We start from the raw sequence: 20,070 nt of genomic DNA, 5'->3' as shown, positions 1-20,070 counted from the left end.
GAAAAATGCAACCAAAAGTATAATCTTCAAGTTGCCTTCCTTCACCTCTTCAATCTTCCGTTGGCTCCTCTTCCATCCAAAAACTCCAATCCCTCAAGAATAAGTCTTTATATAGTGCTTTTTAGGTTATTAAAGTCGTGCACAGTGAAAACTCTCGTTTCTCATTGAATTAGACGGAGATGGGCCGAAATCGCGTTTTGAATTGAAGTTTAGAACCTTACCGCGGTTTGCTTGTTGTTGCAGACCCGTGAGCTCCAGATAGCAATTCCTAAAGCGGTCTTACAGCGGTATGCATTCCGTTGTAAGATCGTGAGCTCCAGAAGCTAACTCTTATAGCGGTCCTATAGCAGAATGCATACCGCTGTAGGCCACTAGATTTCTTCCTTAGCCCCTTTCTTCTTCACCTTCCACTTTTCACTCTTATTCCACTTTCACTTTCTCTATCTCATTTCAAGTTGATAGCTGACCATGTCTTCAAGTTTTATTTCCACTCCTATCATGCACCAAAATTGTTTCTTTTTGTTCCATGTTCGCTTTGCATGTGATGTGTACCTATATTGACAATATTGAGCCCAAAATGAGTAGCAATCATGTTCATTGAATACTTAAATGCTAAGCTTGAACCACTAAATAAGAGTGCAAAATATACTGATCAATAGTCATTTTTTCCTTTGTCGCTTATGAACATCATAACCAAATGTCCATTAGTACTAGGAACAACGGAAACTTGAGAGGAAGAAGTAGAGATTGTTGTGGTAAATGAGGCTATTGGGACGATGGAGGAATTTTCTAATGAGAAATGCTTTGATACCATGAAGAAGTTTGGACTGTAAAACTCCTTAATCTATTATTCAGATTGGACACACACACACACACACATATATATATATATATATATTACAAATGGTAACTGCCCCAATGGAGACAGTTAAATATAGAAAAAACTTTCTAACTTAGGAAAAAAAATAACTGTATAGTGAATCAATTAAATTGTCCCTATTATTTTTCCTAACTTCCTAATTGTTCCTATATTTCTACACATGGTTTTCTACAACTATAATTTAATAGGCATGGAGTGATAATTTTTTCCCCTAATAGTGTTGTATCTTGTATGTGTTATGGAATAGAGAAAACTGTGGTCATCTTGCAATCATTTTTATTCATGGGGTGATGAGTTTTTTACCTTCTTGTTTGTTGGATCATTATGTTTTCCGATTCATAGGAATAGTTAGATATTGATCCAAGTTTTTAACTATCTTGATAGATATAGAAACTTCTTAGGGATAAGGCTAAAAAGAGGCATATCATTGTTCTCATAAGTGGTGCCATACGGAGAAGGTGACTTAGGGCAACTAGATAGTAATTGAACAAGAAAACGTTTGATGCAAGCCGCTTTGCTATAATTTGGAATTTTCTTTCTTCATTTGTTTTCTCTTATTTTATTTTTATTATTATTAATTTATTTTTATTTTTTTTTTTTTGGGGGGGGGAGGGAGGGGGGTGTTCATGGGGTGCTCTGGATGTTATGAACTTATAACTGCCATGTGTATTGAAATTTTGTTACCCATATTTTTTGTTGTGAATAGTGGGATTATATGAGCTGGTATGGTCATGATATATGGGGATCTATGTGTGCATGTGCATGATAGTGGCTTACCATATCAATCTGGTTGACGACAACCTAATCAAGGAGTAGCAGATCAATCAAGGAGGCCACTTCCTTAGTAGATTAAGAAGTTATTAAGAAGTTTCCTAAGTTAAACTTAGGAAATTTCTTAATACTATAGCTTTCTTAAAAATGTATATATGTTTTTTTGGTAGTGTTCGTAGATGGAATGTTTATAGAGTCTAGTGTTTCTAAATTTGTATAGTTTCCTTTTGGGTTGTTCCTATCCTCTATAAGAGGACCTTGCTCGTGTATATTGGATTAATCAAGAAAGCAAAAGTGTTCTTTTTTCTACATGGTATCAGAGCCATCGATCTAGACTTGATACGCCAAAAACCCTAGTTCATTTATTACACAACCCTTTCTTCGTTCTATCTAAAGCTCCTCTCCTTTCATCAAAGCCTTTATTACATCTTTCAACTTGTCCGGAGATCATGTCTAAAACCTCCGAAGTTGCTGCCCCTACCATAACATCTGGAGATGTAATTCCAGTTGATCAATCCAATGTAGCTGGTGAATTACCTAGTGTTCATCAGTCCTATCAATTAGACAGTAGGAATTATGTTCAATGGGCTCAACTTATCAAGACGTTTCTCAAAGGTCATAGGAAAGGCAACCACCTGACAGGACTTCCACCAAAGGAGGCAAATCCAACCTTCATAGCCTAGGATGTGGAAGACTCCCGCATCATGTATTGGCTATGGAGTGCTATGCAACTAGAAATTAGCAAGAATTTTATGTTCTTGAGCACGACAAGGGAGATATGGGAGACAGTTCAACAAATATACTTCAAGGTCAAGGATGCTTCGGTGATTTTTGAGGTAAAAACTAAGATAAGTTCTACTAAACAAGGTCAATCAACAATCACTGAGTACTACAATAAGATGAAAGGGTTATGGTTGGAGCTTAATCACTATCAAGCTATAAAGATGGTGTGCAGTGAGGATGCTGCCACCCTCAATCAGATCTTCGAAAGAGACTGGATTATTGAGTTTCTAGTAGGTCTAAATACTGAGTTTGATCAAGTAAGGATTCAAGTTCTCGGTAGGGACAAACTTCCCAATTTAAATGAAGTTTTTGCTATCATTAGGAGTGAGGAAAACCGAAGATGTGCCATGCTGACAGAGCATACCTCTGAAGGTTCATCATTGATAATTAGCAACAAAGAATGAGAGGGAGTCAAATTTGGAAAACTAGCAATCCAAAATCGTGGTTCTAATTATGAGGGGCAATGGTGCACTTATTGCAAGAAGCCACGACATACTAGGGAAACATGCTTCAAATTGCATGTGAAAGAAGCAGTCTTGAGCAGGGGAGGCTTCAAAAACATGAAGCATCAAAGCTATCTCTCCAATAAGGATCCAGAGGAAGTAGCTAATAAAGGAGACCCAACTTAGGTGATCTTACTCATTTAAATCCAGAGGAGCTAGGCAAGCTAAAGGCCTTTCTTCAGACATTCCAAGATGGAGCATCCTACTCGCTAGTGCTGCAAGGTAAAACCCTAACCTATGAGACTTTTTCAGCTTCTAAATCTGATAGGAATAACATGTGGATCTTTGATTCAGGAGCCACTGATCATATAACTGCTCATCTCCATGTTTTTGAAACCTATGAAACCCTTGAAACCACTAAACAAATTACCATTGCAAATGGAGCCTCTATTCTTATTTCTGGAAAAGGCAAAGTTCTTTTTAACCCTTGGCTACCACTTAATCAAGTCCTTCATGTTCCAAGTTTAACAAGAAGTCTAGTTTCTATTCATATACTGACTAAAGACTTGAATTGCTTTACTATTTTCTCTCCTCACATGTGTAAGTTTCAGGCCAAAGACACGGGGAGGATGATTGATGTGGCTAAGGAACACAATGGGCTCTATATCTTGGAAGGAAAGAATAATTGTTCTAAAAGGAGACAGCATAGAATGACTTATTCCTCCCAATCAGCTTCTGATCTCTCTACTATTTGGTTGCATCATTTTAGATTAGGTCATCTCCCATTTGTTTTGTTAAAACAAATGTTTCCCACTTTGTTCAATACTCTAGATCCTAGTAGCTTTCAATGTGATGAATGTATTATGGCTAAACATCATCGAGTCTCTTATCCAATCAGTAATAAATTTTCTTCAAAACCATTTAATCTGATTCATTTTGATGTTTGGGGGCCATTTAAGATATCAAATTGTTCTGGGGAAAAATGATTCATATCCTTTATTGATGATTGTACTCATATGTGTTGAGTGTTTCTTCTAAAAGATAAGGCTACCATTGGGTCTGTTTTACCCTCCTTTTGCAAAATGATTTACACTCAATTTAGCATTCCTATCAGGAAGTTTAGGACTGATAATGCAAAGGATTATTTCAATAATCACTTGCATCATTACTTCCAACAAGAGGGCATTATTCATGAATCCTCTTACATTGATACTCCACAATAGAATGGAGTAGCTGAAAGGAAGATGAGACATCTTCTCAATGTCACCTGAACCCTTCTTTATAATCACCATGTCCCAACACATTTTTAGGGTGAAGCTATATTGATAGCCACCTATGTTATCAATAGGGTTCCCTCTAGGGTGCTTAATAATCAAAGCCCTTTCTAGCATTTAGCATCTTTTTTCCCTGATCTTAATCTTCATACTCCTTTACCTCTTAGAGTGTTTGGGTGTGTCTGTTTTGTCCACATACCCAAAGTAAATAGGGACAAATTAGATCCTAGGGCTCTTAGATGTGTTTTTCTTGGGTATTCTCCTACTCAAAAGGGCTATAAACATTATCACCCTACCACTTGCAAGTTCTATGTCTCAAAAGATGTGATCTTTATTGAATCCCAATCATTCTTTGGTCCTTCTCCATCTAAACATCAGGAGATTTCTCAGACTTGATGGTGTTGTTTCAAAGTATTGAACAAATGATTTAGAACTTGAGCATCTAATCCCTATCCTTGAAACAACACCATCAAGTCCTAGTCAATCTAATCAGCCTACTGATTCTATTCTTTCTACTTTCCCTATGCATGCTTCTCCGATGCATTTTGTTTTTCCTAGCAAGGAATAGGCAGAAACTAAATTGTTATCTCCTATTAGATACAAGGGTTCTCCCTATGTGTACAAGAGATGACAACCCATTAATAAGCCACAGCCCCCGATTCTGGTTTGGAAGTAGCACTTCATGAGGATTCACCCAACACTTCTAACCCATCTCTTCCTTAGATTGAACCTACAGATTTAGACCTACCCATTGCTATCTGGAAAGGGGTTAGAACTTGTACAAAACGCCCATTGGCCAATTATTTATCCTACCATCATTTGTCTCCAAACCATAGAAGCTTTCTCACTTCATTGGATGCAATTGTTATTCCTAAATCAGTGGAAGAGGCTATAAAAGATCTCAAATGGAAGGAGGTCATGTTAAAGGAGATGAGAGCTCTTAAAAAGAATCATACTTGGGAATTGGTATCTAGACCCAAAGGGATAAAACTAGTAGGTTGCAAGTGGATCTTTAATGTGAAATACAAAGTTGATGGTACACTTGACAGGTATAAGGCACGTCTTGTTGCCAAGGGCTATATGCAGTCCTATGGTATAGACTATCTTGAAACATTTGCTCCTGTAGCCAAAATGACTACTGTATGGATTCTCTTAGCATTGGCAGCCAATTATGGGTGGAAGTTACAGCAACTTGATGTTAAAAATGCCTTTTTATATGGAGATTTAGAGGAGGAAGTTTTCATGGAAATACCACCAAGATTTCAGCATAAGGGAGCAGGGCATGGGCAAGTGTGTAAACTTAAGAAGGCCTTGTATGGGCTCAAGAAACCCTTACGGGCCTGGTTTGGTAGATTCTGAAGTCTATGACATCTATGGGTTATCACCAAAGTAGAGGAAATCATAGCCTCTTCATCAAGCACATAGGAGAGAAGGTAATTGCCCTACTTGTCTATGTTGATGATATTGTAGTAATGGGAATGATTTAGATGAATAGGGTCTGCCAAGACAGAATTTGGCTCGAGAATTTGAAATAAAGGATCTTGGACCACTAAAATATTTCTTAGGTATTGAAGTAACTTACTCACAGGAAGGGATTTTCTTATCCCAACGGAAATATGTGCTAGACTTGTTGAAACTGGTTTGCTAAGGGGAAAAGGAGCAAGGATACCCATAGATCCTAACACAAAATTGCAAGGGAATTCTAGTGGAAAGGCAATCGGTAAAGGCAGATTTCAACATTTAGTAGGAAGACTAATTTATCTTTCTCATACTAAGTCTGACATAACCTTTGTTGTCAGCCTAGTGAGTTAATTTATGCATAACCCTATTGAAGATCATATGAATGTGGTGAGAAGGATCCTAAGTTGTCTTAAAGCTACACCGGGTGAGGGAATTTTATTTACTCAAGGAGCTGGTTTGAAGATCCAAGGACATACAGATGTTGACTATGCTGGGTATTGTGTCTTCCTAGGGGGGAATTTGGTGTCTTGGAGAAGTAAGAAACAAAGGGTGGTGGTTAGATCCAGTGCTGAGGCTAAATTTCAAGCCATGGCCCTTAGTGTGTGTGAGCTTTTGTGGTTATAGATTATCCTAGAAGATTTAAATGTTCCAATGCAAAGACCTATTGAATTTTTGGGGGACAATCAATCAAGTATTAGTATTTCTCATAATCCTATGCAACATGACAGGATAAAGCATATTGAAATTGACTGGCACTTTCTTAAGGAAAAATTGAATTTCAGTCTTCTCTAAATTTTCTATGTTCCCTCTAATCATCAAGTAGCAGATATTCTTACCAAAGGGCTACCTAGTACTCAATTTGAAACTCTAGTAAGTAAGCTGGGTATAATTGACATCCACTCCCCAGCTTGAGGGGGAGTGTTGTGAATAGTGGGATTATATGAGTTGGTATGTTTGTGATATATGGGGATCTATGTGTGCATGTGCATGATAATGGCATACCATATCAATCTAGTTGATGGCAGGCTAATCAAGGAGCAGCAGATCAATCAAGGAGGCTACTGCCTTGACATATTAAGAAGTTATTAAGAAGTTTCCTAAGTTAAACTTAGGAAACTTTCTTAATACTATAGCTTTCTTAAAAATGTATATATGTTTCTTGGTAGTGTTTGTAGATGGAATGCTTATAGAGTCTAGTGTTTCTAAATTTGTATAGTTTCCATTTGGGTTGTTCCTATCCTCTATAAGAGGACCTTGCTTGTGTATACTGGATTAATCAAGAAAGCAGAAGTATTCTTTTTTCTACATTTTTGTACAAGTATTTAGGAAATGGTACTCTTAAGTATACTAAAACTTGCTGCATACAAAGATTTTAGAAATTTGTTTCAAAAAATGAAATTAAAAATGCATGAGTTGCAGTCTTGCAGAGTATATACTGATGAGTTATAATGCATAAGAATTATGAATATTTGATTGAGGACTAAGAATTTTTCCTTGTCTCATAATTGCAGTGTTTCTTCATTAGCATGGTTCATGTCTTATCAGGAGACCAGTTTTGTTACCATTGGTCAAAGGCTTCTTGCAAATCCTCTGAGGTAATGGATTCCTCTCCCCGTTCATCTTGAGAACAACTTTAAAGAATATGCCAAAAATTCTCTCTTTCTCTCTCATCTATGCATAAAATTATATGGTGTGGTTTTTCTTTTTCTTGGCAATGGAATAAGTATTTCATAATTGATGACTACTTCAGGTTAATTTGTAAACTTCTAACTGGATATGCATCTGTGGTTGCAAAATACTTTTCACTTTACTAACAATGTTAAAGCTGTCTACTGTTATTTTGGTATGAACAGATAACACAACCAGTTAATGCATAGTCATTACAGCATTCTACTCCTCTATATATATGTTTTTCAAGAATACCTGTAAAAATACATGGAATAGGGGATATCTAGAGAATATACCAACTAGGATGGTCTGCCATGTATAAAAAGAGACACTTATAAGCCAATAACTTAGTACATAATTTAACCATGGACTGGTGCAAGTACACGACGCAAACATTGTTAAAACTTTCCCTCAAGGTTTAAGAGTAGAGGAACTAGGGGGAAGTTAAGCAGGATTCTTTTTCAAAAATAATCCTATTTTTTAAAAAGATCCAAGATACTACCCAGGCCAAACTATTTCCCAAACTACAGGTATGACCTGAACTTGGTTTTCGATCATATCATACTATGATCTACTATAATTGAGCATGTGGAAGTCTGAATTTACAAATCTAGAAAACGTTGAAATGATGGAATAAGTCAAATGGACTTGGTGAGAAGATAGAGTGCTTTATAATGTTAGCGAAATAAGGATGATGCAACACAACATTTAATGCAAATGATGTCCAAGTATGGTAATTGGGAAACGAGATAGGTGAATCAAATTAGAAATCATGCAATTAAAAAAAAAAAAAGATGCACTGATCAGGAGTATACTAGAAGAAGAATAATCCAGAATAAAACGGTCTAACAGAAATAGGTAACACCTAATAGCAAACCCCTATAATCAATGTATAAAGGTTACTAAGCCACATGATTGGACATAAGCTTAGTGAATTCCCTACTAACTGGGGTGAAATGTGGTGCACCAACAACTGACAATTACCTAATGTTAGCAAACAGTGTTCTGTTGAGATACTCACAATAACATACAATAAAATCATCATCATCATCATTATGTTCTGTTGAGATACTCACAATAACATACAATAAAATCATCATCATCATCATTATTAACTGCACCTTATCCAAACCAAGTTGTGGTTGGTGGCGCAACATTCATAATGACTTCTAAAAATCACATTGGCAATACAAATATATGCAAAAGAACGATGTGGCAAAATTTTATGCTAGATGCCCTTCCTAGCACAACCCTCTAATGGGGGAATGATGAGATAAAGTAAATCACAATCATGTATAACTGAATCAATCATTAGATGTGAATATAGACTAAGTGTCCTATGGACATGCATAGTTGTAAACAAACAGTTCTTTTTTGTTAACAGAAAACTAAGCCTTGTTCTCTTTGTTGTTTTCAAATCATTTTCAGTTTTCAATTTTCCAAAATAATGAAAACGTGTTTACTTTCATATTTTCAAAAACGCATTTTCGAAAATAAAAAAAATGTAAAGAAAACTCAAAACAACAAAAAGTCGTTTTCATCACGAACATGCTCAAAATTTCTAAAACACGAAAAACGCTACAGACAAAAAGAATGTATTTTCAGCAATCTCAAATAAGACACTCAAAATACAAAACTGAAAATGAATTCAAAACTCAAAATTGAAAATTGAAATACGAAGAGAACAACCCTCTAATTTTCCTGTTTCTTTCTTTTTTAAATAACGAGGTTTCTGTTTAAGTTGTTTATTGTGATCTTTGGCACTTAATTGATCTTAACAAATCTGTCAATACCAATCATTTTAAGCTGCCTTTCACACCGTGATATGTCATCAGGGTTCGATTCCATTATGGGCATCCAGATTTGTTTGATAGGGTTTTTCACATAACAAGAGGTGGCATAAGCAAGGCATCAAAGACAATAAACTTAAGCGAGGATGTTTTTGCTGGTAGGTTAAGTTTTTTTGTTCAGAAGCCTGCTGTCTTGGTCCATTGTGCACCTTACAGGTTGTGTCATGTATTACAGGCTTCAATTCTACTTTGCGAAAAGGATGCGTCACATATCATGAGTATATGCAAGTTGGGAAAGGTCGTGATGTCAGCCTGAACCAGATATCAAAGTTTGAAGCCAAGGTAGCAAATGGGAATAGTGAACAGACTCTTAGCCGTGACATGTACCGACTTGGACGTCGATTTGATTTCTTTCGGATGCTTTCTTGCTACTTCACCACCATTGGTTTTTACTTTAACAGTTTGGTAATTATTCCGAACCTTGAAATAGTTATTCTATTACTGCATAAAATTTGTAGACATCTAATTATGGTATATTGGTATATTTGTTTGATATATATCCAATATAAACCTTCACCTTGGTTCAATAGTGTTGAATTGTTAACCATCATCTCATCTAAAAGCTTATGCTATTAGATAGAGGGTCAACTTTATCTTTTATATTATTTACTCTCAGCATGTCCCTTCACATGTAGCCAGGCTTCATTACATAACTGGTCCAAACAAAGGCAAAAATTTAAAAATTGGATCAACAGTGAAGTTTGAACTCAGGACCTTTACCTACTTTGATACCATGTTAAATTATTAATCACTATCTCATCTAAAAATTTAAATTATTAGATAGAAGATTAAGTTTATCTTTTATATCATCTTTTTTACTCCTAACAAATAGAATAATTAGAAATCTCAGACAAGATATTTCAAATTAGGAAGAAAGCACTAGATTAAATACTGTTTCTGTTAAGGATTAGTAACTATGAAGGTATTCAAGAAAAAAAGCTTGATGGGAATAAGTAAGATTTGTAAAGTAAGAGCACCAACAATAACATCAACAAGAACAAGCCTTAATCCCTTTGGTGTTACATTTTAGTATCTCTACCACAAGTCCTAATGCACATTTTTGCTTTGTGATACACATCTTTAATAACCTGTATATAAATAATCCGAACTGCCATCTTCTCTAAAAATTTTCATACTACTTTTCTGATGACTTTTTGTTAAATGCCTCAATAAGTAGAGTTCCCACTGCTGACCTAATAGACATGAATCTAAATTGATTTTTGGAGATATTGATTTCTTTCGTTAAACTTTGTTCAATCACTTCCCCCCAAAGTTTTATAGTATTTATTAACTTGATTCCTCCAAAATTTCACAAGTTTGAACATCTCAATTGTTCTCATAAATGAGTATTAGAGTGCCCTTTACCCACTCATTATGCATTCTCATTGATTTAAGGATTACATTAAATAGTTTTGTTTATCAAAAATCTATTGTTCTCCTAGACAGTTTTATGCTTCTATCAAGATAATATTCAGTTCAACCGCTTTATGCTCCCTTATATTTTTCATTGCTGGTTTCACTTTCAAACAAGTCTACAAAACATATCATTTCTATGTTATTTAAAATTACCAAGATTTCATGTTGTAATATTTGTTATTCCACATTCATTAAGTAGCTTTGAGAAATATAATATCTTTTCTTGTCTTTTTATTCAAGTGCTGGTATAATTTTTCCTAAGCTTTTGGTCTTACTTCACTAACTACCTTCTATGCTTCTTTTTTAGTCAAAATATACGTAACCATTTTTTTTCTTTTTTGCTTAGTGTATCAAAAAAAATTTCATTAGGGCATGTATGCAGAGTCTTGTAGCAACGTCTCCTGATTTTGATTTTTTCTTCTTGCACCTCCTCGCTCTACCAACATAACTTCTCTTGCTTGGGACCTTTTCTTTTGACTCTCCTAGAATATCTTTGTTGTGTTTTGGACAACAGTAACTGTTTGGACCCACCTGAAATACAGTTATAATCAAGATCTGATACCACAGTGTGAGGACCCAGTCCTTGTTCTCCAATTAATAAGTGTATTGGATGAAATTTCTTTTATTTTACTTCCTTTCCTTGCTTTAATACCATTTAATTTCCATAACTTGTGTTTCATTCTCATAACTCAGCCAAACATCATCCTCCATGGATGGTGGCACAATGGAAAACATAGCTAGGACAATCGCAGTCCCCTCCATTGAACCATCGCGCATACTCTAAACAAGGATGGACTAGTGATCATCTCTCCCATTGTTCACTTGGGGGGTGGAAAAGAGTGTTACTCTTGCTCCTTAGATGGGATTCAAGTTCCTTAGGCCTTAAATGCATTAATTCCTTCTATTCAACCTGATTTCAGCCTTCAGATTCCTTATAGTCAATCTCATAGTCTATTATTTGACATCGTAATTGATCTCGCACCAACACTGTTTTGAATAGTCAAACTCATAGTCAATAACTCATACTGCTGTCAATATCTAGATCATTCTGTTTTGGGATAGTTAACTGCCTTTCTTTGAAGTCAGTTCTCCCAATCTTATTGTTGGAGAATCTAGTTAGAAGAAGCTAATTGGTTCTGATGAAGATAAGATGAAGATAAAAAAAGTGATATATTGCTGTTTGAATAAAAGCCGAAAGGAGATGAGATGATAAGGAGTGTTTGAAACTGAAGAGATAAGGAAGATGAGAAGATAAAGATTGAGATAAAAGGGTTCCTTAAAAATAGGATATATCTACCACCTGAGTTTAAATCCTATATCCTATCCTATCCTATCTATCTTTGTAACATATTTGAATTTAGATTGTATCCTATCCCTATATTTTAGGAACAAAACCATAGCCTAGCTCATGTATAAATTCTCACCCTAAACTCAATACAAGCTAAGAATACAATTGCTTCTTTAGTCTCCAATTATACCTAAGGTGTTCCTACTTAAGTTATTCAATTTGTTCATGGTATCAGAGCCCAGTTCTACCTAGCCTGAATAACCAGACACCATGGCCACCTCCAACCCTAAGAATGCAGTCCAGACAACTGTAGAATCCTCTATCATCTCTAACTCACCATCTGTAACCATTCCATCTGTTCCTCTATCAACCAATAGTCATACCTTGGCCAGGTAATTTGCAAGATTGAACCCTTGTCTAGCATGAATTTATCACAACTTAGAATGAGGAAACCCTTGGCCATGAACATCCTATTTATAGGCTTTGAAACTTGGCCACCAAGTAAGTCACAATCATTTCAAATCTTTTCTAAATCTTCCAAGATATTTTAATCATTTCAAATCTTTTCTAAATCTTCCAAGATATTTCAATCATTTCAAATCTTCTAAAATTTTCTTTAATCATTCGAAATCCTTATCCAAATAAGATCTCATCAAATCTTATCCAAATCAAATCACATTCAATCAAATCTTATCAAATCTTATCAAATAAGTCATCATGAGCTTTCATCTTATCTCTAAAGTCATTATGAGGCTTTATTTTATCTCTAAAATCATCATGAGGCTTTTATCCTTAATCTCCCTGCCCCTGGGAAAAAGGTTTCAAGAATTACACTTTGGCCCAAACTTTTTGGGGAATTGCACTTAAACCCTTTTCAACTTGGTCCCAGGTCATTTTTTAATTACATTTTAGTCCCTGAAGAATGGACTAATTACGCTAATACTCTTGTTTTTTAGGTAAATTACACTTTTACCCGAACTTCAATATTTACGATTTTGCCCTTGGCTCAGAAACTTAACTTCCTTGTCAAGACTTTCATAACCCTTTGTTTCATCTCGAAACCACTTAAGGGTTGTTCTATTAACAAAATTATAGTCTCCTCAGGGTTCCGTGGATTTCTCGGAAGCCCTTCACCATCATTCGGTCTTTTAGGGTGACTTACAGCTAAACCAAAAATTGTCTCTAATTTGATTTCTTTCGGCATCATAAATCTCGTCTCGAGATGCTCGTCAATGACATACCCTTACCCTTAGGTATTTACGCTTCAGGGCGTTCCCTACCATCGATTCGGCAATTTATTTTGTTATTAAGCCACTTTTTTAGTATTTTAAACTCTCTTAAAATACGTGAAAATCTCACGAAAATGTGGGGTATTACAGCAGTAGAACCAAGTTCCAACTCTGCCCTTGCTAGGGACAAGCAGTGGTGTGAGCACTATAATAAGCCTTATCACATAAAGGAAACTTGTTGGAAAATACATGGGAAGCTAACAAATTGGAAGCCAAAGAATAAAATGGAGAAAGAGAGGCCAGCATATACCACAACAATTGCGCCCATACCGAAAAAAGGTATAAACTTGAACCTAACTACTGAGCAGCTAGATTTTCTACTGAAGCTATTGAGCAATACCCATCTTGCAAAGGAATCAAATACTTTAGCCACTAATCCCATAGTCTCTATGGCCCAAAAACGTAATCTGAAATACTCCTTATTATCTAGAAAACTAAATGGAAATTGTTGGGTTGTAGACACAAGAGCATCTGATCATATGACCAGGTTTACAACTATAATAAATCAACTTCAGCCTAATTGACAATCTTGATGACAGATGGTACTATGTCTTCAGTTATGGGACAAGGGAATGTTTATGTGTTTGGTTTGCAACTTAAATCTGTCCTATATGTGCCTAATTTGAAGTGTAATTTGTTATCAATTAGTAAGCTAATTGAGGATAGTGATTGCATTGTAATCTTCTTTCCTTCTCATTGTATATTTCAAGACTGATCTTAGGAGAAGATCATTGGCAATGCTAAGGAAAAGGATGGGCTCTATTTTGTTTCAAGAAATAATTATCCTCCAAGATATTAGTCATCACATAAGCTTTCTCTCACTGTTGTTTCTAATTCTAATATTATGTTATGGCACAAACGCCTTGGTCATCCAAGTTTCTCATATCTAAGATGTTTGTATCCAAGTTTGTTTATCAATAAAGAGAAAGTAATGTTTCAATGTGAACATTGTATTCTTACCAAACAAACTCACAGCACTTACCTAGCTCATCCTCACACACCTTCCAAACCCTTTTACTTGATTCATAGTGACATTTGGGGACCTACAAGAATTCCAAGTTTGTCTGGTGCCCGATGGTTTGTCACTTTCATTGATGACGACCATACCAGAGTCTTTTGGGTATATCTCATGAAAGAAAAATCTGAGGTGTGTGTTATCTTTCAAAGTTTCCACAAACTTATTCTTACTGTGTTTCAATCCTCTATTTGTATTCTTAGGACTGATAATGACTGTGAGTATTTTTCCTACTCATGGGATTTTTCATCATAATACTTGTCCCTACATCCCTCAACAAAATGGGGTGCCTAAGAGGAAAAATCGCCATTTACTTGAAGTTGTTGTTTACTAGTTCTGGTCCTAAAAGGTATTAGGGGTAAGTTGTTCTAACAGCTTCTTACTTAATAAACCAGTTACCATCCAAAGTCCTCAACTATCAGACTCCTTTGCACACCCTGTTGGACACTTTCCCTCATGCTCAAATCTTAAGCTCTCTCTCCCCTAAAGTGTTTGGTTGCATTGTGTATGTTCATAAAATCAATCCTAACTGTCACAAACTTGAACCAAAAGCCCTCAAATGCATTTTTCTTGGCTATTCTTTTACTCATAAGGGATACAAATGCTACTGTCCACTCTCACAAAAGTTTTTTGTCTCTTGTGACGTAATATTTGTTGAAGATAAATTCTATTACCTAAGTGCTTCTATTCAAGGGGAAACATCACAGGAAGAGGATCATTGGGATCCCAAAGTGTCTATGCCTATGTCACTTCCACCTTTTTTTTCATCCTCTTCAAATCCTAACCTAACCCAACCTGCTGCATCTGATTTCACCCAACCAGCTACCCTTAAACAACCTAAATCAGTTACTCTTGTCTTTGCACCCATCCACCAACTCATCCAACTAGCTGTGCCAGTGGTGACCAATCTAGGAGGAGGATTAGACTCAGAAAAACCTACTGTGGTTTATTCCAGGAGACCCAAATTTCCTACTTCTCAACTCAACCAATCATTAGAGCCAGAGAATGGTCCATCAAGAGAGGAACACACTGCAGTTGACAATGATTTGGATATTCCTATTGCTCTTCAAAGGGGGGGGGTAAGGTCCTGTGTTAAGTATCCAATCTCTAATTACTTAACATACTCTAGATTGTCTCCACAATTCAAGGCATTTACCACAACAGTTGATAGAGTGGCTATTCCACAAAATATTCAGGATGCTTTGAAAGATCCAAAGTGGAAGGAAGCTGTTATGGAGGAAATGAAGGCTTTGGTTGGCAACCATACATGGGATATTGTAGAATCTCCCAAAGACAAGAAAATTGTAGGATGCAAGTGTGTATTTATTGTTAAATACAAGTAAGATAGAAGTATAGGTACAAGGCAAGGTTGGTGGCTCAAAGGTTCTCCCAAAGCTATGGAATAAATTATGAGGAGACATTTGCTCTTATGGCAAAGCTAAATTCCATAAGGGTATTGTTGTCTCTTACTGTTAATCTGGTTTGGGAACTGTTTCAGCTAAACATCAAGAATGCTTTTCTTAATGGGGAGTTGGAAGAAGAAATCTATATGAAGATTCCACCCGGATTTGAGAAAGAAGAAAAGGTTGGCAAGGTGTGTAAGTTGTATCGTTCACTCTATGAGTTAAAACAATCCCCAAGAACCTAGTTTAAGAAATTTAGTTCTACACTTACAAGGTTTGGGTACAAACAAGGGGAAGCAGATCATACCTTGTTTACTAAACATGCAGCTAGTGGCAAAAGTCCATTTTGATTGTATATGTGGATGATATTATCATCACTGATGATGATATTCAAGAAATTGTTGCACTTAAACAGTGATTAATGGATGAATTTGAGGTTAAAGACTTGGGCACCATGAAGTATTTTCTAGAAATGGAAGTGGCCAGGAGCAAAAAGGTATTTTAATCTCTCAAAGAAAATATACTCTTGATCTCCTAAAAGATACTGGAATGCTGAGAAGTAAACCAACATGTACACACCTTGAGAGAAACTGGAAATATAGGATAACTAAGAGTGATCCTCTTGTTGATAAAGGAAGATACCAAAGATTAGTTGGAAGGCTCATTTATCTATCTCTCACTCGCCTGAATATTGCCTATGCTGTGAGTATTGTGAGCCAATTCATTCACTCACCTACTCAACAACATTTAGTTGCAATTTATCACATTCTAAGGTACTTAAAGGGGACACTAGGGAAGGGATTATTATTTTAGAAAAGTGATGCTAGAAGAGCTTAAGGATTTGCTGATGCTAACTGGGCAGGTTTTGTGATGGACAGTCAATCAACATCTGGTTTTTGTACTAAACTGTAGGGGAACCTAGTCACCTGAAGGAGTAAGAAGCAATTCGTTGTGGAACGTAGTAGTGCAGAAGTAGAGTTTAGGGCAATTGCTCAAGACATCTGCAAGTTAATTTGGTTGACACGGCTGATGGAAGACCTATGAATGCCCTTGACTTCACCAACAAGGCTTTATAGTGATAGCAAGTTAGCTATCAGCATTGTTAATAACCCCATCCAACATGACAGTGTCAGATCTCCGATGTGACAGGTAGGCTCTTCCGTAATTGGGAAGAATAGAGAATGGGCGGGAAAGACAAATATGAGAAAGAGAGGGAAGAAGAGAGAATGGGAGAGAAAGGGAGAGGGAAAGAGAGAGAGAATTGGGAGGGAAAAGATCAGTGGTATAATCCTCACATGATCCCCATCCTCATGCATTCATCCTATTTATAAGAGAATTACAATTCTAGAGTATTCTCCTAACCAACTCTTTCAGTAGTTAGGACCAAGTGGCCACATGCTAGAGTCCTACTATCCTTAGAACAACAAAGAATTACAAGTATATATTACCCCTAATTACAATTATGTCCTTGGGTTGTGACAATCAGGATGAAGCATGTCAAGATTGATAGAAGTTTTATACGAAGGGAAATTGAACAAGGTGGAATAAGACTCACTTATCTTCCTACAACTAGTCAAGAGGCGGATGTATTTACCAAGGTTATGTCACTACCGAGGTTTGAATCACTCATTAGCAAGCTAGGAATAAGGAACATCTATTTACTAGCTTGAGGGAAGGGTGTTGGAGAATCTGGTTAGAAGAAGCTAATTGGTTTTAATGAAGATACGAAAATGATATATTGTTGTTTCAATAAAAGCCGAAAGGAGATGAGATGATAAGGAGTGTTTGAAACTGGAGATAAGGAAGATGAGAAGGTAAAGGTTGAGATAAAAGGTTTCCATAAAAATAGGATATATCTACCACTTGAGTTTAAATCACATATCCTATCCTATCTATCTTTGTAACATATCTGAATTTAGATAGTATCCTATCCCTGTATTTTAGGAACAAAACCGTAGGCTAGCTCATGTATAAATTCTCACTCTAAACTCAATACAAGCTGAGAATACAATTGCTTCATTAGTCTCCAATTATACCTAAGGTGTTCCTACTTAGGTTATTCAATTTGTTCACTTATTAAAGCAACTTCCTGGCCATATAAAAACTATCAACAATAATGATATGAAGAAAGTCAACCCCCCGACTCAAGGGCTGGTTTTGCTCCGCTGCATCAGGTTTCCATGTCACTATTTAAGGGTTTAATTGGATGGAACATGATGATGATATATGTTGAAACTAATAACAATGTTTGATGAGGCTATTAAAAAATTAAAAAGTTGATTTAAATTTGAAATAATGTTGAACCTATGTATTATTTTTAGAAAATTTCATTTAAAATTATGTGAAATTGAATATTAGAATTTAGAAATATGAGACTCTACTGTAGTTCTTTTGCAAGGAGCTGATGATCCAAAGGAGGTCTTTGTAAAGTACTTGTATAATGGATCCCATTTAATACCAAATCTGATTGTGTTGATCTAGGTATGATCTGGTTATAACAGATTTATTGGATCTAGTGCTAGTTGGATATAGATCAGATCTGCATGTAAATGGACATTATTTTGCGGTCGGATCTAGATCAGGTCAGACCCATTTACAGACCTAGCTTAAAGGTGCAAATCCCTCTCTTAACTTTTTTTACTGTAGTCCAAGTCATTTTGTTCCAATTTGTTGTGCATCCAAACAACAGATATATGTGTCTCCCAAGTGCTCAAAGCAATCTGACTATTCAAATTTGAAATTTAATAACACAAGTTTAGACATTTGTTTGACAAGTCTTTGTTGAGTGTTGATATCCAGCATTTACTGACAGCAGATTAGATGTCTCCTTGCTTCTCAGGAATAAAAGTAATAATTTGCAATTCTTACAAGGCAAAGGTTCTCCAACCATATTTGAAAAATATTGTATTCAGTTGTTTGCAAACTATCGATATGGTTGTTGATCATCATCAAACACCACAGCAATGAAAATATACAGTATCAGGCCTACATGCTGGTTTCATTCAGCTGAAATAGCAAAGTATTTTTTTTTTTTTTTTTACATTTTCAGATGTTTTGATGATTATTAACGATAAACAAATTGTTCAGTTGAAATGCTGCTGTCTAAATCTGGTTCCATCTGGTTTTGCCACCTTGCAGATATCAATAGTGGGAATCTACGTGTTCCTTTATGGGCAGCTATACCTGGTTCTCAGTGGTTTGGAGAAGGCACTACTCCTTGAGGCTAGAATGCACAACATACAGTCACTAGAGACGGCTTTAGCCTCCCAATCATTTATCCAACTTGGACTCTTAACAGGATTACCAATGGTGATGGAAATTGGACTTGAAAGAGGAGCTCTTACTGCTGTCAAAGATTTTGTACTCATGCAATTGCAGCTGGCTGCTGTCTTCTTTACTTTCGCCCTTGGAACAAAAGCTCACTATTATGGTCAAGCAATACTTCATGGGGGTGCCAAGTACAGACCGACTGGACGCAAGGTCGTGGTGTTCCATGCGAGCTTTACTGAGAATTACAGGCTATATTCCCGAAGTCATTTTGTGAAAGGATTTGAGCTGCTACTCCTTTTGATTGTTTATAATCTGTTCAGGCGCTCCTACCAAAACAGCATGGCATATGTGTTAATCACATATGCAATCTGGTTCATGTCATTGACTTGGTTGTTTGCACCATTTCTCTTTAACCCTGCTGGGTTTGACTGGGGAAAGATAGTGGATGACTGGAAAGATTGGAACAAATGGATCAAGCAGCAAGGTGGCATAGGCATTCAACAGGACAAAAGCTGGCAGTCTTGGTGGAATGATGAGCAAGCCCATCTCCGACATTCAGGATTGGTTTCTAGGTTGATTGAAATACTTCTATCTATGAGATTTTTCATTTACCAGTATGGTCTGGTCTATCACCTTGATATATCTGGGAAAAACAAAAACTTCATAGTTTATGTGCTCTCATGGGTTGTCATCGTTGCAGTTTTCCTCTTACTCAAGGTAACATCCCTTCCTGCCTTCTAGATTGGATTAAGTGTATCCGTGCAGATATTGCTTTTTATTTTCTATATGCTACTAATCAAAAAGAAGCTCTAGAAAGAGCAGAAATAAAGATTGCAACATTTTCTGTAAGTTATTAGCATAAAAGAATGCTAAAAGTTAACCTCAATCTCAAACTAGATTTGTTTGATACTATAATCAGCTTATTCAACTATAAGACGCATACATTTGGATGCCATTTCATATGAAGGGATTAATACTTCTAGGTTATCAATCCCAACCTCCATCCTTTCCTTTCTTTCCCCCATGTCCTAATACTGCATTGATAGTGTCTATTGATACTCATAACATCCAGTTGTCATGTTATGTTTGAGGATTATTACTTATGTTCTAGCATAACGCACGACCATGGATCTAATAGTAAACAAGTAGTTAAGATTTTTATTGTAAAGTGCCACAAATGATGGGACCCTTATGCACTAGATTGCTCTTTGTTAAGTTCTAAGCTAGAAGGATTTTGAATTCCTAAACTAAGGCTTGTG

General features: G+C 36.1%; 1 protein-coding gene across 2 annotated transcripts in view; it reads left to right on the top strand.

Moving 5' to 3' along the window:
• LOC127810833 (putative callose synthase 8) overlaps positions 1 to 20,070 on the top strand; it is a 71,891-nt gene that overhangs the window by 49,642 nt on the left and 2,179 nt on the right. For both annotated transcript variants that reach the window (XM_052350397.1, XM_052350398.1), the window contains exons 36-39: positions 7,124 to 7,207; positions 9,116 to 9,228; positions 9,306 to 9,535; positions 18,680 to 19,528. In XM_052350397.1, the coding sequence (XP_052206357.1) occupies positions 7,124 to 7,207; positions 9,116 to 9,228; positions 9,306 to 9,535; positions 18,680 to 19,528 (1,276 nt within the window). The remainder of the gene's footprint in view (positions 1 to 7,123; positions 7,208 to 9,115; positions 9,229 to 9,305; positions 9,536 to 18,679; positions 19,529 to 20,070) is intronic.

This window comes from Diospyros lotus, chromosome 10 (genome assembly GCF_014633365.1).
Source record: "Diospyros lotus cultivar Yz01 chromosome 10, ASM1463336v1, whole genome shotgun sequence".
NCBI classification, from domain to species: domain Eukaryota; kingdom Viridiplantae; phylum Streptophyta; class Magnoliopsida; order Ericales; family Ebenaceae; genus Diospyros; species Diospyros lotus.
The sequence above is the reverse complement of the archived record's forward strand: the minus strand, read 5'-3'. Positions and strand labels throughout refer to the sequence as shown.